A 22,161-nucleotide genomic window follows, 5' to 3' on the forward strand; every position below is an offset into this window, starting at 1 on the left:
CCCGAAGGCAGGCTGGAGTCCAGGCGAGGGAGAGGAGCTGGAGGGGGCAGATGCCCAGTGACCTCACCACTGCCAACACTGACTCCTGAGCTTGCAGGTCAAACTCGGGATCTGGAGTTTTATTTATGTATGTTTTTAAAGATTTTATTTTTTTGAAATGTATCTATTGAGAGAGCATAAGCTGGGGTGTGGGGAGAGGCAGAGAGAGAGGGAGAAGCAGGCTCCCCACAGAGCAGGGAGGCCACGCAGGGCTCAAGCCCAGGACTCCGGGACCATGACCGGAGCTGGAGGCAGATGCTTAACTCACTGAGCCACCCAGGCGCCTCATGGATTTAGAGTTTCTTTTGGAAACTAGGAAGCTCTAGTTTCCCTGAACCTGGCGGTGTCAGATCTAGCAAATCACCACGGAGTGTGAATTTCAGATAAGGGTGAGTCATCTGTTAGGAGTATGTCCCTGCACTATTGAATGCACATGCAACTGGACATCCTGTACTTCACCTGGCGAACCCCACCCCACCCCCACCCTACTTTCTGGAAGCACTTCCTGCCCGCTTTCCTCCCAACCTCGGGAGCTGTGCTCAGGGCCCCCGGGCGCTCCCACAGGCACACACAGCTCCACAGCCTTCTCTGCGCGCAGTGAGCGCGCACCCCGGACCACGTGTGCACCTCGCCCCCCCGCCCCCAATCCGCGTGCGTATTCCCTCCAGGCCTTGGACCTTGGGACTCACGGCGATGACGCCGAGGGGAGGAGGCTGTCCCAGGCTTGATGGGGAAGGGGGTAGAACTAGATGCTGGCCCCACCCGACTCCGCCTGACCACGCCCACTAGGAGCGGGAGCAGAAGACGACCCTGCAGGTGCACCAAAAGATGACCTACTCGTCCAAAGTGTCGGCCAAGCACACCAGCCTGCGCCGGGAGCTGCAGCTGGAGGACGAGATGCTGGACCAGGAGGTGCACGCGGAGGCGGAGCGGCTGCGCGCCTTCCGCGACCACACTGCGTGGAAGCTCTGCATGACCAAAGGTGCCCCCTTTCCCTGGAGTCAGGTCTTGCCCTTCGTGAATGGGCAATACTTTTAAATTGCTTAGGCAGGGCTGCAGTGCTATGGGTGGTGGGGTGTGTGTGGCTTGTCTGTGTCCGACCCCTGCCTCCCACCGTCGCACAGATCAATTCCAGATGGACTGCAAATCTAAGAGCCTTTGAGTCCCAATATTGCACGCATTCAGAACATTAACCGTGCACGTGAACGCAGACTGCACACGTATAAAATATGGTCCCTCACTTGATGGTAAAGAGCGTCAGCCTGGTACTAAGTCCCCCCGAGTTCAGATCTCAGCTTCAGCACCGAATGACCTTGCCGTCCTGGGCCAGCTCCTCAACTCCTTTGCACAGCAGCTTCCTCTCCTGGCCAATGACAGTGCCGGCCTCCTGCGTTGTTTGATTCAATGTCTTTAGATGCTGCACACCATGAGAAGGAACTGTGTGTGTGAGCTGTTATTAATCTTATGACTCAGTAGCAAATCTTAAGTACTGAATATGCATTAATATTCTACCAGCCCAGACGGTAAAGTCCAGGAACCCAACTGGACTGCAGGTGTACTGAATGTGAACATTAATCAAAGAGACCCCCAGCCCCCACCCCGATCCCACGGCTTGTTTTTGGGTGGGGAGCCCTGAGCTCACTTTGACACTTTTTGTGCCCAGCTCTGCATGAGAGGGAACAGCAGCGCTGCACATTTTTCATTTCTGTCTCCATCCTCCCTTCCTAAGACCTAGGAGAGGCAGGCTGAGTCTGGATGGGGAAGATTGGATCCAGAGGGTTTAGGCACAAGACTTGTCTATATCCCAAATTTGACTTGCAGTGGGGAGCTGGGTCTCCTGGAGGAAAGGGCCTTCCCACCAGGTGGCCCAGGGAGACAGAGGCCAAGCCTGGTCTCTGCCAGGCTTCTAGACTTAAGATTCCCCCACCACACCAGGGTCTCTCGGACTGGAGAGGGTTTGAGAGACAACACAGAGAGCCACATCGTTCCATGGCCCTTTCCTCGGTTCCTGGCCTCTCCAAAGTCAGGGCACTTCTAGGCCTTTCTCTCCAGAAAGACAAGGGGAAGAGTCTTCCGTGGCCCTTAGCCCCAGCTGCGTTGCCTCTCTGCTTGCCCTCCCGGTGTTCCAGATGCCCAACTTAATTTCCTCCCACCTGGCTTAAACCCTGGTGTGCAACGTAGCAACTACCTAAATTGGATCCTGGGGGCTGACAGTACCCCAAAGAGAGATCTTGCTGCCCCATTTTTCTCTCTCAACCCTGATGCAGGTGCTGGCCTAATAGGTTTTTTGTTATTAGGTCCAGCTGGATGAAATGTCCAGGGCGGGGGTGTCCAAAGTCTCACTCCAGGTGAGAAGAGTACTACAGCAAGAGAGGCTCAAGTCAGACATAGGAAAGGACTTCCCGCCTGGCCCAGTCTCCAGCCATGCAGAGTGTAATATATAAACAGAGCCTTCTCTCCTTTTGCTAGAGACAGAGCTCAATCTCCCAGAGTCCCTGGGCCTCCCAGCAGAGCGTATGCCAGGAGCAGCACCCTCGGCCCAGCTCGGGTCTCTCTCGCACTGCCCACCGCGCCCCCCAGAGGCCTCCCTCCTCTCTTTCCAGAAAAGAAGATGGAATCTGATAACATGAGCAACTACATTAATCAGAAGCGGCAGCTGTTCCTCATCCAGGTTGGCCCAGCTGCAATGCGCAGGGGCCCGGGTGGGGGGGCTCTCCCAGCAAGGAGCCTGACTCCCACTCTGGTGGCCCTCAGTACGCCCTGGACATGAAGCGGAACGAGATCCAGCGACTGGAAATGCTGGCGGCCAAGGAGGAGGCGGAGCTGGAGCAGGCAGAGAAGTCCCTGGAGAAGGACGCAACCTTGTTCGACGAGTTTCTCCGGGAGAACGACCGCAGCTCCGTACAGGCCCTGAGAGCGTGAGCCCCCGCGGAGCGGCAGCCCGCGCGCCGGCCCCGGTGTCCCCGGGGACTGTGCACCTGCGCCCAACCTGCCTGCCTTCGCCCAGCCCTCTTCTGCCCCCTCCCCCCGCCCCGGCCCCCGGCAGCTCCCCCGCTCCCCCGCCCCCTCCCCCGCAGCGTACACGCCCCCATTGACAGTCTGCGATTGGCTCCCCGCCCCCACCCCCACCCCCACCCCCAGGGCTGAGAAGGAGACTAAAGCGAAGGTAGAGAAGATCATTGAAATCCGAGAACTGACCACCCAGATCACGAACATCAAAAGGTGAGCTCAGAGGGCGAGCCTGCCGCTCCCGGTCGCCGCCGCTCCCCTCCGCCCCACTCCCGTAGCCGAAAGGAGCCTGGGCACAGCGCAAACCTCGCCGCTTCACCTCTCAAACCTAAATAGCTTAGGGACTCAGGCCCTGCGGGATGCAGCTGCCCATTTTACAGATGAGGTGGCAGAAGCCAAGAAAAGATTCGGTGACTTTCCCAAGTCCACACCACTAGGAGACAGGAGAGTCCCCAGGGTCCGCTGCAACTCCAAAGTCCCAGAGGGCTGTAACCCTGGAGGTCTGACCCACACCGGTCCGCAGGGGGCAGTGTCCTCTCCCCCGCACAACAGTGCTGCAGTGCCTGTTCCCAGGAGGGCAAGGAGCACGCCAGGCTGGGCAGGGTTCGGAGGCAGTCCCCTCTGGAGGGGTGTCCCCGCAGGCAGAACCTGACCTCACCACCTCCTCCCCGGCTCTAGTGAAATCTCCAAATTTGAAGACACCTTGCAGCATTACAAGACCTACAAGGACTTCCTATACAAGCTGTCGCCCAAGGAGTGGTTGGAAGAAAAGGAGAAGCAGCACCTGGATCTCAAAAAGACCAAGGAGGCCCCCGAGCCCCCGAAAGAGAACACTTTATTCTCCACAACAGGGGACAAAGGTAGCAGAAAAGAGAAAGCAGGTCCCTGGGTCCATCTAGACCCCAGGCCCAGCTGGCAGTGGCCTTGGAGGGGTCCAGGCCTCACGCTGGGCCCCTTTCATGCCTCACAAAGCCCCACCCAGAAGCAGCAGGCCCCCCTTAGGGCCTCATGGCTCAGCCCACAGATCCACTCGAGGAAGATAGGGCCTGCTCTAACTCAGACCCCAGGGGCTTTCCTCCCATGCGTGTCTTTCTGAAACTGAGGGGAAGAGGGTTGGGAGGGTCCTGGGGAACCCTGTGCCCTCAAACAGTGTTGCCGAAGGTCTGGCTCCAGCCGAAACCACCTGGACCCCTCCCTTGCTTCCTGTAGGACCAGGGAACAAGAGCAAAACAAGCTCCAGAGGTACGTGGCTGCCCCAAGCCGGACGTGTCCTGCCCTGGGCTGGGGTGCGTGGAAACCATTCCTCTGCTTCCTCCAGATGGGCAGGGCCCAAAGAAACCCTGGAAGTTCCTGCAGGTGGCCCGGGTGGGGCGGCTCCTATCCAGCACCGTCAGTCTCCAGCACAGCAGCCAGCCCACCATGAGTAGTGGGCTGGACTCCAAAGGGTGAGTGGGTCTAGGGTAGGGCAAGGAGGTGGCTGGGGCCTGCTGGGGAGTCCTCGCCAGTGGCTCCAGGCCAGGAGTGCCCAGGACAAGCCCAGCCCCCCGGGAAGGGTGAGACCATGAGGAAGGGCTGTGCCCAACATGGAGGATGTAGAGTCAGACGTCAGCACCAAAATCAAGATGTTTTCTAAACAGTTTTATTTCTGTCCGATTCTATCAACTTAGCCTAAGGTGGTCCACTCAGGTGCTAATGGGACAGTCGAATATAAACGGGTGCAGGCAGCCCAAGCTGGGTGCACTGAACGGGAGGGCACGTGACCCTGCCAGCCCTCGGTGGGCAGGGAGGGCTGCTGGCCAAGGAGGCCAGAGCTCCAGAGCCTTTCAAGAGGAGCCAGATCTGGATTTTTACAAAAATTACCCAGATTTAAGTGTGACAGTTACTTTCCAATCTTGTTAGAAACTCAAGAGGGGACAAACAGAAACCCCAAACAGATCCGCGAGCCAATGCAGACCTGCCCCCACCCCACTTAAAAACCCCTCTGCTTGCAAGGCCAGGGCCATACCCCCCACCTCCCCCTGCTGCTGGGTCACCCCCAGTTACTCCTCCTCCCTCACTGAAAATTTGTTTAGTTTTAGGGGTTTTCTAAGTAATACATTCAGAAACATCGCAACTGTATGGAAAGGTATAAACGGAGAAGTCTTACCCTCCCTGCCCCCCAGCCCCAGGCCCAGTGCATGTCCTTCCAGCCCCTCCCCACCCAGACTGTTGGGCCACGAAGCCACAGCCGGCGCCGCAGTGAGATTCGTTATCTACTGTATACTCCAGCCCCTTTTCCTTTGCGTGAGGGCGGGGGGTGGGGGGAGGGAGAGAGAGAATCCTAAGCAGACTCCCCACTGAGCCTGGGATCGCGACCTGAGCAGAAATCACAAGTCTGACACTCAACCCGCGGAGCCACCCAGGCTGCCCCGTCCAGCCGAGTTTACGTTGACAGCACACTGAATCGCAGGAGGTTGCTGTTCGGTAGCTCACACGAACACCGCATTTCCACGGGGTCCAGCCTAAGTACAAGCAGAGGTGGTTTTCTGACACCCATCCACCCGTCCCTCCTTTTCCCGGAGAGCTGACCCTGCACCTCTCACACCTCTGTCTGTCCGTCAGCAGCACAGCCAGGGGTGCACACGGAGGCGGTCTCCTCAGCTTCCCCCGCTGGCTAGCCCCTGGCCTCTTGGTGCCGCTGGGGCGATATTCATGATATGCGATTATGCGGAGGGACACTGACCACAGCTCAGATGGCCGTCAGGCGCTTGCCTTCACGGTACCAGCAGCCACTGCCAGGGCGCTCACGTGTCCCATGCAATCTGGACCCCTCCTTGGGCCATCGTGGTGAGACTGGAGAGCCAAGGCAGGTGGCTGGCAGGTGGAGACCCAGGGAAGAAGGGCTGCTGCTGCAGCATGAGTCTGAGGGCAGTGAGCTGGCAGAATTCCCTCTTCTTCGTGGGAGGTCAGTCTTTTTCTCTTCAGGCCTTCAACTGATTGGACGAGGCCCACCCACATTATGAAGGGTCATCCGCTTTACTCAAAGTCTACTGATTTGTTCATCTCATCTAATAAACATCTTCACAGAAACATCTAGAATAATGTTGGGCCTAGGCAAGTTGACACAAAATCCACTGTCCCAGGGGGTACAGGGTGGGTCTGCTGGTCCTGCAGAGTCGTTCCGGTGTCTGACAGCTATCTCAGTCATCCTGCATGCTCCAGATGAAGGCCCTGCCTCCTCCTGGGACCAGGTTCCAACTTCAGTGACTCTTGCCCTATAGCCCCTCCAGCACCCGCCTCTGGGACCACCAAGCACCTCTCGCACACCTCCTGCATTTCTTCCTGCAGGGCCCTGACACCCCACATATGCACACCAGTGTTCTCCAGCCATGACCAGTGACCACGAGACAGACCTCCTCGTCCCCCAGCCCCCCTGCCCCTTCGCCAGCCAACCCCTGCCTCCCTCCCTGCTCCCTGCCCCCTTGCTACCCCGGTCAGCCACCCCAAACCGCAGTGCCTACTAAAGGGTACCCACATGGCAGGTGAGAAAACCGGGGCACACGCAGCCAGGTGGGGTTGGCACCCTCAGGTCCAGAGCCTACAGGAGCTGGGAAGCTTCAGCCAAGCAGTGACATGATCAGACTTAGGTCTTCTTTTATTTTTTTTCTTTTATACTGATGCTATCGGCAGATCACAAAATGAACAAATCTTAAGTGAACAACACTTGAATTTTTACACACATATGAACCCATGTAATCACACTCAGGTCCAGACATAGAACATTCCTGGTGCCCAGAACCCCCTCAGGCCCTCCTCAGTCAGACCCCACACCAGTAAGTTCACACTATTTTCGGTGTGAACAGGGTCTTCGTTGCCCTGGGACACTCCCCCTGTTCTGAAACTCTGTGCACGGAGAACAGCACCGTGTGCTCTCTTGGCACCTTACGGGCCAGCAGTGCCCTGAGGGTGAACCTGGGCAGGTGGCCAGTTCTCTAAGAGGCATGTTCCTCATTTGCCGAATGGACGTCAAGTGTTCAGTATGAGGCACAGGCCTCGCTGAGTGCTTGGGTTGTTACTGTGGCCCTTCCTCTAGGAAGTCCTCCAGGGTTCCCCCTCAGGGCTCCCACAGAGCCCTGCACTTACCACCTTTCCACATTAGGTAGGTCAGAGCCTGGAGTCAGGCAGGCCTCAGCCTGGGTTCCTAGGGCTGGAGCCCAGATGCCTCCGGCTGTGAGCTTGCCCCGCCTGCTTCTCAGCCAGCAGGACCTGCACATCCAGGGCAAGGGCCCAGGCCAAAGGTGGCCGGGAGGGGCAATGAAAGCAGGTTTGGGAGTCAGTTGAGGCCTGCTCCCCTCCAGAAGGGCTTTTAGGGCCCCCACTGAGTGCTCAAAGCTCACAGTTTTTCCCGCAACCCTGAGGGCCAGCCCAGGATAGTCCCTGCCCCTGTAGGGTGCTCAGGGTCAGTCAGAGGTGGCTGCAAGTATCACGGGAGAGCTCTGAGTAGGACCATCAAGGACAAGTGCCAAGGGCAAATCTAGATAGGGGCGGTGGGCGGAAAAAGCCCTGAAGGTGGCTCTTAGAAAAAGAATAGGAAATGGGGCAGGGCAACCCTAGCAGTGGTAGCTGTGGGTACAAAGGTCCTGAGTAGGGTCAGCCCCCAGAGAAATAGAAAGAGAGCTGGTAGGACAGGAGCGGAGTAACTTCAGGGGTAGCAGAGGGAGGCGAGGGGGCAGTGGGGGGCCCTATAGGCTCCAGGGAGGAGGCCGAGGTTTATTCTAACTGAAATGATGTGAACTAATCGAATTTCGAAACTCTCCCCTGACTGCTGTGTGACAGCTATGGGGCCAAGAGGGGAACTAGTGTCCTCACCTGGTCAGCTGGTGGGAGGAGGAGGGGATGAGGGCATAGGCAGCAAGCGGGAAGGTGCCCTGGTGATGCCCGGAGGCTTCACCAGTGGGGGCGGGGTAAGACGACCACCAGACCTCTGCCCCCCAGGCTGGCAGCAGTGCCCTGATCCCACATCTCTCTGCAGGTCAAGCTCTATCTCCACTATGTATGAGGACCCAGACAGCGACGGGGAGGTCAGTGGCCCCGCTCTGGGGGGGGCTGCAGAAGCCGGTGCCCCTGCGCTGCCCAGCCAGCCTGCACACACGGCTCTGGTTGCAGGAGCTGGAGCTGTACTTCACAGAGCCCCAGCAGCTCCTGGATGTCTTCACGAAGCTAGAGGAGCAGAACCTCTCACTCATCCAGAACACGCGGGAGATGGAGGAGGCCCTGGAGGATCTGAACTTCACCCTGAAAAACACTCAGATTCGCATGTAGGTCTCCTGCCAGGGCTGACTGGGCCGGGGGAGGGGAGGGTTCCATCACTGGCTGTCATCCTGGGCCCCCATAGCCACTGGGAGCTGAGCCGTGCAGTCGCCCACCCTCCCATCCGGGGCCCTGGTCCTGCACTAGCTTCCACTTTCTGGAAAGCTCCATGGGAAGCCTGACTCTGGAGAGAGGGCGTGTCCTTTCCGGCAGGCGAGTTGGGGGATGGGAAGAGGTCAGGTGGAGCCTCATGGGGCTGGGCCCCTCCCCACCTAGAGCAGCCTGCAGCCTGCAGCCAGCGGGAGGCATCAAGGAGCTCCCACGCAGGTGCATTCCACCGACGCCAGGCCCAGCAGGGCTGGGGCACTAGGTGAGGCCCATCAGGAGCAAGGGATCATCCCTTCACACCCAAACACGGGGTGAGCTCCTATTCTGGGTCAGACCCAGGGCTAGCTTCTCCAAGGATAAGCAAGGCCCTGCCTCATGGAGCTGACATTTGATGGTGACAGGCAGACAGAGCCTCGGATGTGACTCGTAGATACTGACATGCGCCAGAGAAAAACGGTGATATGAGAAGGAGGCTGAAGTGGAGGGGCAGGGAGGGCTTCCAGGGGAAAGCATCATTGACCTGGGCACTTCCTGAGCATGGAAGGCCGCACAGAGATCTGGTAGAAGAGGGTTCCGGGCAGAGGAAGAGCAAGTGCAAAGACCTAGGGTGGAAGCCAGCCGAAGGCTTTGATGCCCCCTAGGGAGTCAAGTTCTTAAGTATGCACGCCTTGTTGGCCCACATCCTGCCATGGAGACTGTCCCGCCCAGAGTCTCCTGCAGGTGAGGCAAAACCATCGGTGCTCTCAGGCAGGACTGTGTCTCCTAGAAAGCTGGGAGTCACACTGACAAACACCCAGATCCACATGGAGGTCTCCTGCCAGGGCTGACCAGGTGGGGGGAGGGGAGGGCTCCATCACTGATGTTTTTCAGTGTGAGTCCCTTCCATCTCAGAGAGAGAGAGAGAGAGAGGAGCTGGGGAGATGCAGGCAGCCTCCCGGATTCCAGGAACCTGGCAGGAGGACACACACACGTACCTGCACAGCAGAATCCTGGAGAGGAGCTCCAGTCACTGGTCTTTAGCTGAGATACCCCTGAGCACCAGCGCTTTATTTTTATTTCCAGGAGAGTCATGGCCTGTATGCATTAACTGCCATGAACTCAACTGCCCTATCTCAGCAAGAAAAGAAAAGAAAAAATATAAACATATACTTTTAAAAATATATGCAGCAAATAGAAAATCTGAATAGGCCTGTATCTATTAAGGAAATTGAGTCAATAATTAATAACCTTCAAACAGAAAGCACCAGACCCAGATGGGTTTACTGCCAAATTCTACCAAATATTTAAGGAAGAAATTTTGCCAATTCTCACAATCTCTTCCAAAAGAAAGAAACAGGGAATAATACTTTTTAACTCATTCTGTAAGACCAGCATTAACCTAATTCCAAAAGCAGGCAAAGACCTTACAAGAGAAGGAAACTACAGACCAGTATTTCTCACGGACGCAGATGTAAAAATCCTTGACAAAATATTAGCAAATTGAATTGGACAATGTATAAAAAGAATTGTACATATCAAGCGGGATTTTTCCCAGGTGCGCAAGGCTGTTTCAATGTTTGAAAATCAATTAATGTAATCCATCATATCAACAAGCTAAAGGAGAAAAATCACATGATTATATCAACAGATGCAGAAAAGGCATTTAACAAAATCTAACTCCCTTCATGATGAAAGCTCTCAGTTAACTAGGAATAGAGAACTTCCTGAACTTGATGAAGAACATCTACAAAAACCTTACAGCTAGCATCATACTTAACGTTTCCCCACTAAGATCAGGAACAAAAGCAAGGATGTCTTTTTGGTTAGAGAAACAGGTACTAATGTCGGTCTTTCATAAAAGGGAAGTGGCCTAATACAAAGTTTAGAAAAGCAGGAATGCCTGTATACGGACAGGGAAGAAAGAAAGAAAACTTTGTTGGCAGATGACATGATCTTCTATGTAGAAAATCTCAAGGAATCAACAAAAAACTCCTGGACTAGTAAGCCATTACAGCAAGGTTACAGAATACAGAGTTACTATATGAAACTTCACTTCCTACGTACCAGCAATGAACAAGCCTGACTCCCTTCCTGGAAACCATGCCAACCTTCCTCCAGGAAAACCCAGCCCAGCCAGTAAGTTGGAAAACGAACAGGAAGCAGCTCAGACGCCCTGTCACTGCAGTGAGCCAGAGGTGGAGACGAGGGTCCGTCTTGCAGCAGCCAGGGTCCCCAGAGCAAGGCCAGCCGCAGGGGAGGCACCAAAGCTTCAGAAAGCTCGTGCCAGTGCTGACCTCTGGCTGAGGCGAGACCTTGTGTGGGCTGAGTCTTGGCAGCCATGCGAGGCTCCTGCAACCATGGCTACCCCTCAGACGTGAGTCCCCACGGCTCAGGGGAAGCCCAGCCGGCACATCCGCCTCCAGCCCAGGCTCCATCTCGACACACAAAATGGCACGACTCATCTGAGTCCCTGGTATTGAACTTGCACCGACTTGCAGCTCAAAGGACACACAGACAGGAAAATGTCACCAGAAACGTGAGAAAATACATTCACTAAGGGATGCGGGTGAGAAGGCTAAGTGAATCAGGACAAGCCTCTTGGCTCCTCACGAGAAGCTGCACCCCTGCTGCGAGAGAGGCAGACCTGGGTGCAGACAAGCCCAGGGCTCAAGACCACAATGAGGGCTCTCTGCAGCCCGCCGCTGAGTGAGCGAGGGGGACCATGTCCATGGGACAGCTCCCAGAACTCTGAGGGAAAGGACAAGGAGTTGAAGCGACAGGACCCCGGGGAGACCACGTGCAGGGCACACGCGGAAGGAATTCCAGGAGACGGCCACACACAGAGCGGAGGACCAAAAGCCAGTGTAGTGACGGATGAAAATCTCCCTGTGCTGAAACAAAGAGCAGGCCCACAGGCAGGGAGAGGGGCTCACAGTGCACACCACCCACGGGGCGCAAGAGCGAGCAGAAGCAGCCACAATGTCAAAGCAGACAAGGAGAATGAACAAAAGCCAGGTACCCATGGGCGCCTGGGTGGCTCAGTCGGTTGTGTCCAAGTCTTGATTTGGGCTCAGGTCATGATCTCAGGGTTGTGAGATCAAGCCCCGAGTCTGGGCAGGGAGCCTGCTTAAGATTCTCTCTGTCTCTCTCACCCCTCCCCCCCACCCCATCAATCAATCAATCAATCAATCAATGCCAGCCAGCCATATAGGAACCAGAACTAAGTATGTGTCGCCTGTTTCCCCCAGGATCCTAAATGCCAGCCAGGGTCTAGGAGAGCATCACTCTTGAGTTTGTGGGGGCAAGAGGGTCTCCTTTTTATTTCCTTTTTCAATGTGATAAAATCCACGTAACACAAAATTGACCACCTGAACCACTTGTAAGTGTCTGGTCCGGTGGCTAAGTACGTTTGTGTTGCTGTGCAGCAGTCCCACCGTCCAACCCTCCAGCTCTTTGCATCTTGTACAACTGAAGCGCTCTCCCTGTGACGAATCCCTCTCCATTCTCCAGCCGCTCGGTCCCTGGCAACGCCACTGTGCTTCCTATCAGTCAGAAAGGGTTTGACTACAAGTACCTCATAGAAGTGGCATCAGACAATACTTGACTCTTTGTAACTGGCTTATTTCACTTAATGTTTTCAAGTTTCATTCATGTGGTAGCATGTGTCAGAGTTTCCTTCCTTTTTAAGGTTAGATAACATTCCATTTATGTCTAGACATGTTTCTCCATTCACCCATCAGGCGCCCTTGGGTTGCTTCCGCACTTTAGCTCTTGCGAGTAACGCTGCTGTGAATGTGGCTGTGCAAATGCTTCTTCAAGACTCTGCTTTCAGTTCCTCTGCATAGATTCCCAAAAGTATAACTGCTGGAGCTTACGGTATTTCTGTTTTTAACTTGGGGTGCTTTCGCAAGTGGAATTGTTTGGATGCTATCGTAAATGGGACTGTTTTTGTTTTCCTTTGCAGAGTGTTCGCTATTTGTGTATAAAACTGCATTTTGTTGACTTTGTTGACTTTGTATCCTGCTACTTTGCTGAATTCATTTAATTCTAACAGCTTTGTTGTGGAGTCTTTAGGGTTTTCTTCAAAGAAGATTATGTTTTCTGTAAACAGCTAATTTTACTTCTTGTCCAACTTGGACGCCTTATCTTTCTTTGTCTTACTTAATCTCCCTGGCTGGAACTTCTAGTACCGTGTTGAATAGAAGTGGTGAATGCAGGCATCCTTACCATCCGATCTTAGAGGAAAATCTTTCAGTCTTTCACCACTGAGTATGATGCTTGCTGTGGGCTTTTCATATATGGCTTTTATTATATAGAGGTGGTTTCCTTCTATCCCTATTTTACTGAGTGTTTTATCATGTTTGTCAAAGCCTTTCTCTGCACCAATTGGGATGGTCATGTGATCTTTTTCCTCCACTCTGTTGATGTGGTGTATTACCCTGATTGATAACACACCCTTGCATTCCAGGAATGAGTGCCACTTGCTTCTAATCCTTCTAATATAAGTACAGTATAACTATACTATAGGATTTTTCTAATGTTTGATTGAATTCCGTATGCTAATAAGTGTGTGTCACCTGTTTCCTCCAGAATCCTAAATGCCAGCCAGGGCCTAACAGAGCATTTGTTGATTTTTTTGCATGAATGTTCATAAGGGAGGTTGGTCTATAGTTTCTTTTCTTGTAACGTCTTTGACAGGCTTTGGTATCATGGTTATGCTGCTCTCATAGAATGAATTAGGAGGTGTTCCCCCCTCTTCAGTATTTTGGAAAAGTTTAAAAAGGATTGGTATTAGATTTCTGACTACTGATTCAATCTTCTTACTAGTTATAGGCCTATTCAGATTTTCTATTTCTACAAGATTCAGTCTTTTTTAAAAAATATTTTATTTATTTATTTGAGGGACAGCAACTGAGAGAGAGAGAGAGAGCACAAACTGTGGGGGAGGGGCAGAGGGAGAAGCAGACTCTCTGCTGAGCAGGGAGCCCGATGTGGGGCTCCACCCCAGGACCCCAGGATCATGACCTGAGCAGAAGGCAGACACTTAACCAGCTGAGCCACCAGGCGCCCCTACATGATTTAGTCTTGGTAGATTTTGTGTTTCTAGAAATTTGTCCATTTTACCCAAGTTGTCCAGTTTGGAGGCTCACAGTTGATAGTACTCTCTCCTAATCCTTCTTATTTCTGCAGGATCAGTAGTGATGTTCCCACCTTCATTCTCATTTTAGTAACTTCAGATTTTTTTTCCTTAGTCCATCAAGCTAAGCGTTTGTCAATTTTATTGATCTTTTTGAAAAACTGTTTTCTATCCTCTATTTTGTCTTTCTCCTCTAATTTGTATTAAATCCTTCCTTCCACTAGCTTCAGGTTGAATTTGTTCTTTTTCTATAAATTCCTTAAGTTGTAAAGTTGGGTTGTTAGTTTGAGATCTCTTTTTTATTTTTTTATTTTTATTTTTTATTTATTTATTTTTTTAAAGATTTTTTTTATTTGACAGAGAGACAGTCAGTGAGAGAGGGAACACAGCAGGGGGAGTGTGAGAGGAAGAAGCAGGCTCCTAGCAGAGGAGCCTGATGTGGGGCTTGATCCCAGAACACCAGGATCACGCCCTGAGCCGAAGGCAGACGCTTAACGACTGTGCCACCCAGGTGCCCCGAGATCTCTTTTTTAAATGCAAGTTTTATCATCATAAATTCTCCTCTTAGCACCATAAATTTTGCTATGTGTCCAAAAAGTTTTGCTCTGCTGTGTTCTCAGGTTTCTTCATCCCTATTTTTTTCTAATTTCCCTTATGATTTCCTCTTTGATCCATTGGTTGTTTAAAATGTGTTCTTTAATTTCTACAACTTTGTGAAATTTTCCAGTTTTGCTTTTGTTAACAATTCCTAATTTCATCCAGTTGTTGACAGAGAAGTTTGTATAATATCTATCTTCTTAAAAATCTATTGAAACTTAGTCTGTGGCCCTAATATTTGGGACATCCTGAAAAATGTCCCATTTGCCCTTGAGAGTGTATGCTTCTGTTGTTGGGTAGAGTTTTCTGTGTATGTCTGTTACTTCTAGTTGGTGTACTGAAATGCTTAAGTCTTCTGTTTCCCAATCTTCTGTCTGCTTGTTCTTCCACTATTGCAAAGGGGATACTGAAGTCTCTAACTATTATTACAGAATTAGTTCTCCCTTCCATCTGTAAGTTTTGGCTTCATATATTTTGGTAGTCTGTCATTAGGTGCATAAATGTTTATAATTGTTATATTTTCTTGTTGTATTGGACATTTATTAATATATAAGGTCCTTCTTTGTCTCTGGTAATTTTTTCTGTCTGATCCTAGTATTGCTACCCTTGCTCTCTCTTTTGGTTACTATTTGCATGGAGTATCTTTTCCCATCCTTTCACTTTCAACCCATTTGTGTCTTTGGATCTCAAGTGAGGCTCTTATAGACAGCATATAGTTGAATCATATGTGATCCATTCTGCCAGTCTCAGTCTTTTGATTGGAGTTTAGCCCATTTACATTTAAAGTAATTAATGATATGGTGGGACTTCTGTCATTGTACTTTTTGTTTCCTATATGCCTTATAGTTTTTGTCCCTCATATCCTGCAATACTGTTTTCTTTGTGTTTAGTTGATTGTTTGTAGTGACATGTTTAAATTCCTTTCTCATTTCCTTTTGTGTATATTCTATAGCTGTTTTCTTTGTGGTTAGCATGAGATTATATTTAATATCCTAAAGTTGTTACCACTCAAATTTGAATCTGTACCACCTTAACTTCAATAACATACAGAAACTCTGCTCCCTTACAGTTCCATCTTCATCCTTTTGGTTGCTGATGTCACAAATTTATGTCTCCATACATTGTGTGCTCTAAAACATAAACTAAAAATACTTTTAAATGTATGAGTCTCTTAAATTATGTCGAAAACAAAGAATACAGTTACAAACCAGTGTTACATGTTTACTAGCTTTTAAAATTGTCCACATTATACCTTTATTGAGATTTTTACTCTGTCATAGAACTTTAAGTTACTGTCTGATTTGCTTTCATTTCACTGTGCAGGACTCCCCTGAGCATTTTTGGCAGGGCAGATCTCATGGGAACGAACTCCTTCACTTTTGTTAATTAGGGAATGTCTTAGCTTCTCCCTCACTTTTAAAGGACAGTTTTGCCAGATACAGAATTCTTGGTTAACAGTTTTTTTTTTCCTCTGAGCACTTCGACTATATCTGTCTTCTGACCACCAAAATTTGTAATGAGAAATCTGCTGATAATCTTATTGAAGATCCTCTGTATGTAATGATTTGCTTCTCTCTTGCAGCTTTCAAAATTCTCTGGCTTTGGCTTTTTTTATCCCATGATAGTTTGATTATAATAATGTCTCAGTGTGGGGCTCCTTGATTTCCTCTTACTTGGAGTTCCTTGAGCTTCTTGGATGTTTATATTCATGTCTTTCATCCACTTTTAGAATTTTCATCCATGTTCTTCAAATCTTCTCTCTGCCCCCTTTTCTTTTCTCCTTCTGGGACTCCTATGATGCATATATTAGTCCTCTTGATGGTGTCCCACTCATTCCTTAGGGTCTGTTCACTTTTTTCTATCTTTTTCTTTCTGTTCCTCGGTCTTCATAGTTTCCACTGTCCTATCTTCAAGATCACTGATTCTTTCTTCTCCCTGCTCAGATCGGCCTTTGAATCCCTCTAGTGAATTCTTCATTTCCCTACTCCTTTGTGCATTGTTTTTGTTTATATGAATCTTGTGGGCTGTCTCGGTGTTGAGAAGCATCCTGCAGTGTAAACTTAGGTCTTTTCTGAGACTTTCCCTGGGCATGCATGGTCACTTTCTAATTTTTCCCATATATGCTGTTGTTTTTGTCTGTCCTTGGTCTTTAAGGTCTGGCTCTCCAAGGGGGAAAAAGCAAAAAATGAAGGGAGGAAAAAGCAATGGCCCCTTAAATCCCCTGGAAGTCAAGTGGGGGGTGAGGGGTTGGCTTGCAACAATGAAGGGAGATGAAACAATGGCTGCCCGCCTATTTGCCTGTACCTCTGTGGTCAGACATAGCAATCACAGATCAGGGCACAGATTCCCAATATTTGGAGGACAAGGTCCTTTTGTGCCCACCCTACCTCCAACAGGCTGTGTGCTAGCTGCTCCAGAAAACCTGAACAGCTGCCTGCCACATGGCTGGGTGATGGCTGGGTAAATGTTATTATGCTTAGAGCTGAAATGGATGGAAATTAACCATAATTACCGTCCAAGCCTTCCCCTGGAAGTTGCAAGCTTTCAGTAGACTCCAGCGTTCCAAAATGGCTCTAGCAACAGGTTCTGCCAGTGCGATTACTGTCTAGTGGGGAGACAGATTCATGATGCTCCTGCTCTGCCGTCTTTCTCTATTTCAAATTTTTAAACTGTTGTTCTTTTTGCTGCTATTTCTGCAGGAATACGGTAACTATTTCTCTTTTGCTTGGTCTTTTGAATGATCTTGATTCCTATTTGGTGGTCTTTGCCTTTTTTTTTTTCATACCAGTCTAGTAAGCTTTCTGGCTATACGTCCCCAGGTATTTATGAAGAATCATTTTGTTACCTTTCAAAAACTTGTTATAACTTCTGCAATTCAGCCCCACAGCTCTAAGAAAATTTCATACATATAAACGTACAAAAGTAGAGAGAATAGTACCATGAGTCCCCAGGGTCCCATCACCAGCTTCAGCAGTGATCAACTCAGAGCCAATCTCCTTTTACCTAGATCCCACCAACTTCTCCATCTCCCATATTATTTCAAAGCCAATTCCAGGCATGTATCATTTCATCTGCAAATATGCCAGTCAATATCTCTAAAAATATATGGACTCTTTAACATAATCACAATACCATCCTCACATTTAGAAAAACCAGTAATCCTTAATATTAAATATCCATAATCCATAAATGGTTGGAGTTTTTTAACTTAGTTTGAATTAGAATCCAAATAAGATCATGCTCTGCAATTGGCTGTGTCATCCAATCCCTTTCGATCTATAGGTTCCCTCTCCCATCCTGTTGTCCTCCTGCAGTCCAGCCATTGAAGAAACCAGGTCACTCTTCCAGCACTGAAGTGCTCCTTAGACTCTGTGTGCACTGGATTCCCCCCTAGAATCTGCATTTCTGACAAACATGCAGGTGAGATACAGGCTAGTCTGAGGATCAACGCTGAGCAGTATGTCCCTCATGCTTTTGCATTCCCATAAACTGGTAAGATCTAGTTGAGAAAACACTGTGACCCAACAACTTTACATCTAAAGACGACTAGTAGGGAAAGGGTATCTTTTTTTTTTTTTTAAGATTTTATTTATTTATTAGACAGAGATAGAGACAGCCAGCGAGAGAGGGAACACAAGCAGGGGGAGTGGGAGAGGAAGAAGCAGGCTCATAGCAGAAGAGCCTGATGTGGGGCTTGATCCCGCAACGCCGGGATCGCGCCCTGAGCCGAAGGCAAACGCTTAACCGCTGTGCCACCCAGGCGCCCCGGGAAAGGGTATCTTTTTATCCCAGTTACCCTGATAGGAAATAGATCAACAACGAAAAGTCGCCCACCACCTGAACCACCACATCCACATAGCAAAGGAGGGTGAAAGCAGAGCAGCGCTGCGCCAGCTGTAGGATCACACTTACCAGTTAAGGCGATGAAAGTGAAGGAAGTATTAACAAAAAAAAAAGTTAAAACTGAATGCAAACATGTATCTTTTAGGACGAGTACCACTGACCCTAAACGTACCTGCCCCTACAACGGGCACATGTGGTTGGAGGGAAGTTGGTCCTGACACCCAGGACGTGCTCTCTGCTGTCATCCCAGGTGACCTGCATGAGTGCCACCAACACCTGGGCAGGCAGGCTGTGTGTTAGCTGCATGTGGTCTCTCTGGCCACCCCCCTCAGCCCCTCTCATACTCACAAGCTTCTGGTCTCGGCCGTCCACCCCAAAGCCAGGGAAATGTAGCCTGGAGGGTTCCTGGGAGTGGGGGAGCTGCTGGTGCTGGTGCAAATGATAGGCCATGGGACCCACAGTGGGTAAAGGAGCAGCAGCCCATGGTGCTTTGCTTAGGGTTGGGAAAATGTCAGTGGGTTCTATCAAGAAATGGGGGAAGAACCACAGAATCACCATGGGGGTGGCAGGGTCCCTCTGGGCCTCCCGGGCACTGCTGGTGGAGTGGCCAGATGCAGCTGCCCACACTGGGTGGACCCATGCCAGCCCTAAGAACAGGGATTCCTGCTCGGGAAATCCCAACATATGATGGTCAGTGTCTGCCATGATTGTGCAAGATTTTTATTTAATATTATTCTTTAAGTTTAGTATTTCACTTAAAAGTTGATTGTTGGCATTCTATTTCTAAATATATGCCCAAGGGTACATGGGTGGCTCAGTTGGTTAAGCGTCTGCCTTCAGCTCATGATCCCGGGGTCCTGGGATGGAGCCCCATGTCAGGCTCCCAGCTCAGTGGGGAGTCTGTTTTTCCTTCACCCTCTGCCCCCTTCCCTGCTTGTGTGCACATGCACTCTCTCTCTAATAAATAAAATCTTTAAAAATAAATATATGCCCAAGAGAATTGAGAACATGTCTTCACAGAAACCTGTCTATGAATGTTCACAGCAGCATAATTCCCAAGAGTCAAAAGGTAGGACCAACCATATGTCCATTTGGACAAAGTATGGTCCATCAGCACAGGGGACTGTCACACAGTCCTGAAAAAGAATGGAGTTCTGATAACATGCCGTAACATGGACAGACCTTGAAAACATTCTGCTGAATGAAGGAGCCAGACACAAAGGCTGCCACTGTATGGCTCCACACTTATGAAATGTCCAGGACAGACACACACTGGGGGGAAAGGGAAGGATGGAGAGTGATTACTAATGGGGACCGGGTTCCTCTAGGTGATGAAAATATTCTAAAATGAGATGATGAAGATTGTGCAATTGTGTAAATATCCTGACAACTACTGAACTGCAATTTTTTTAAGATTTTACTTATTTATTTGAGAGAAGAGCCCACGAGCAGGGGGAGGGGCAAAGGGGGAGGGAGAGAATCTCAAGCAGACTCCCCACCAAGCGTGGAGCCGACCCCAGGATCAAGCTTATGCCCCTGAGATCATGACCTGCGCTGAAATCAAGAGTCCGATGCTTAACGGACTGAGCCACCCAGGTGCCCCTTGATTTGTGCATTTTAAAAGAATTTTATAGGTATGTGAATTATACCTCAATAAAGCTGTTACTTATTTTTTGTAGTGTTAATTGTTAAAGATCTTAAATCTTAGTCCTGCATCTCAGCAGCATCTCTGGCCCCTGGGCACGCACTTTGCAGTCATGGCCCCTTAGCCCTCAGGACAGTAGCGAGGCAGTGAGGCTCAAGAGAGGTGAAGTGCTCAGAGCTGCGCTGAGTGGGCAGGGCCCTGCCGTCCCCCATCCAGGGACAGGGAGGTCAACCAGCTGAAGCAGTGGGTCACCACACTGATGATGTCCATCACCAAGGAGGAGGAGTCGGCCGCCGAGCTGGAGCTCAAAGCCCGAGTCTTCCACTACGGCGAGTACAAGGGTGCTCAGGAGGTAGGCTCCCCGTCAGCAGCCAGAGGGCAGCAGGCGTGCAGGGAGGGCGGGGGACCATGGGACTGGGGCCCAATCCATTTAAGAGCACATCTGGGAGCACCCAGTGCCCCTCACCACCTTCCAAGCTCTGTAGGCGTGATCGAGGGGCACCAGCTGAAGAAGGCCCTTGGTCCCCAAAGCAGAGCCACCCTGTAATTTTATGCCCCTTGGCCACTCAGCTGACCAGCACACCTCCTCCACTCCTTCTTTCATTCAACAAATACATCTGTTTTTTCAACACAAAATGTCCAGAAGGTGACCCTGCCCGGAGGAAGAAGTCATGTCCCTAAGCCATCCTGAAAGAGTGAGAATTCTGAGGGCACAGAGGGCCAAGAATGTTCCAGGCAGTGGTGCACCCTTCCTGACAGTGCACTTGGGGCCATAGTCACAGTCCTAGCTTCCTAATTCATTCAAGTTACTGTTGAGCACCTACTGTGTGCCAGAACCAGGCCAGGTACGCAGGATGCCACAACACACAGGCCGGTGCACCCCGCCTCCTCCCAGACAGACTCACTGGGTGCTGGCTGTGCCCCACTCCTGGCCTGAGCCTGTCTGTCTGCTAGTCCTCATTTAATCCTCACGCCCAGCCCATCTGCCCAGGGCCGCATAGAAAGTAGCTCATGGGACAGTGTCCTGTGGGGAGCTGAGGTTAGTGCAGGGGCAGAACAGAGCCCCAGAGGAGGGGACTGGGCCCCATGCGCACACCAAGGCAGCTGGGGTACAGCCCCAGTAGTGGCTGGAACCCTGGGTCTGGCTGACCACAGGAGGGCAAGGACAGCTCTGGCCAAGAAAAATCCAAGTGTCCAAGCTGTTTCTCCCATGCTTGCTGAGCGTGCTGGGCAGGGCTTAGGGAGGTCAGCCACGTCACAGCAAGGGCACTGGGTGCGGCAGGCTGCGGAGCGGGGTGGGGGGGACAGAGGCCCACGCGACCCCTCTGCCAGCCTGCCCGCCTTGCAGGACAAGCTGTTGGAAAGCCTCAACCGCAAGGTGCTGGATGTGTACCGGCACTGCATCGGCGCCCAGCAGGAGTCCAGCCTGGGCACCGTGCAGATGCTGACCATCATCGAGCACCACCTGGATGAGCTGCTGGAGAACCTAGAGCGGGTACCCCAGATCAAGATCGAGCAGGCCGAGAAGGCCAAGGAGAAGGAGCGCCGCCTGAGGTGAGAGCCCGGCTCCTGCCCCACCCGGCGAGGTCTAACTGGGCCTCTCACGCGGTAGGGAGGGCGCTGAGGGAGAGGACACCCTCCACACCCCTGCTCCTGCTCTGGGCTGGCCCAGGCTGGCCCTGAGGACAGAGGTCAGATAATAGACCTGTCCTCAAAGAGCTCCCAAACCAGGGGAGAGAGGACCCTGGTGCTCCATGCTGAAAGACAAAGCCAGGGGTCTACCAAAGAGGGCACCGAACTTAGCCCCAGTGAGGGAAGGCCCTCGTCTGAAGTGGGAGATGATGTGGGCTCAGGGAGCCCAGGAGCCAAAGTGAAGGTGTGGACAGCATGGCCTCAACCCAAGGACAAGGGACAGCAATGGCCATTTTCCCTGTTGGATTGGAGAGGGAAGAGACTGGCACTGCCAGAGCCCAGGGGAGGGAAGGTGAAGACTCGGGGAGAAACTGAGGAAGCCCAGTTTAGTGGCAGGGGCAGGCAGGAACACTTGGCAGTGTCAGAATGTTGGACACAGGCAGCATGGACCCATTCTCCAAGGGGAGGCCCAGGGAGCTCCCCAGAGACCCACTGGCTCCTCTGACCTGGGGGGCTGCCCAGTTCACTCACTCCATGCAGGGCCCTGAGACATCCGCAAAGAGACATCTGCCTCTCCCACAAGCACAGGGGCTCTTCTTCTGTGTCGCCTGTTCCATACCTGGGTGGGAACAGGCACGGGGCAAAGGTCTGATGACCAGAAGCACACACAGGTCAACCAGTGACCAGGGATGGGGACCAAGGAACGTGGTCCTCCAAGGGTTATGAGCTGATGGACCTGAGCCAGGAGCCCCTAAGAACAAGAGCAGAAGCCAACCTGGCCTGGCAGGGAAGAGTGGAGAGGAGTGGGGAGTTTTCTCCTAAAGGGAGGGCCATGGCCTGACTGAGGGCTGCATGCAAGGAGCTGGGAAAGGGATCTGGGAGC

The 22,161-nt window shown here is 51.3% G+C and overlaps 1 protein-coding gene across 1 annotated transcript in view; it reads left to right on the forward strand.

Annotated features, from left to right (window-relative positions):
• Positions 1-22,161, forward strand: part of CFAP100 (cilia and flagella associated protein 100) — a 44,547-nt gene that overhangs the window by 21,148 nt on the left and 1,238 nt on the right. The window contains exons 4-14 of the mRNA XM_045812417.2: positions 829-1,021; positions 2,643-2,710; positions 2,794-2,957; positions 3,181-3,261; positions 3,727-3,908; positions 4,258-4,290; positions 4,367-4,493; positions 8,060-8,108; positions 8,194-8,345; positions 19,863-19,998; positions 20,995-21,200. Of these exons, the coding sequence (XP_045668373.2) occupies positions 829-1,021; positions 2,643-2,710; positions 2,794-2,957; positions 3,181-3,261; positions 3,727-3,908; positions 4,258-4,290; positions 4,367-4,493; positions 8,060-8,108; positions 8,194-8,345; positions 19,863-19,998; positions 20,995-21,200 (1,391 nt within the window). The remainder of the gene's footprint in view (positions 1-828; positions 1,022-2,642; positions 2,711-2,793; positions 2,958-3,180; positions 3,262-3,726; positions 3,909-4,257; positions 4,291-4,366; positions 4,494-8,059; positions 8,109-8,193; positions 8,346-19,862; positions 19,999-20,994; positions 21,201-22,161) is intronic.

This window comes from Ursus americanus, chromosome 14 (genome assembly GCF_024610735.1).
Source record: "Ursus americanus isolate L20-20 chromosome 14, mUrsAme1.1.p, whole genome shotgun sequence".
In the NCBI taxonomy this organism is placed as follows: Eukaryota; Metazoa; Chordata; class Mammalia; order Carnivora; family Ursidae; genus Ursus; species Ursus americanus.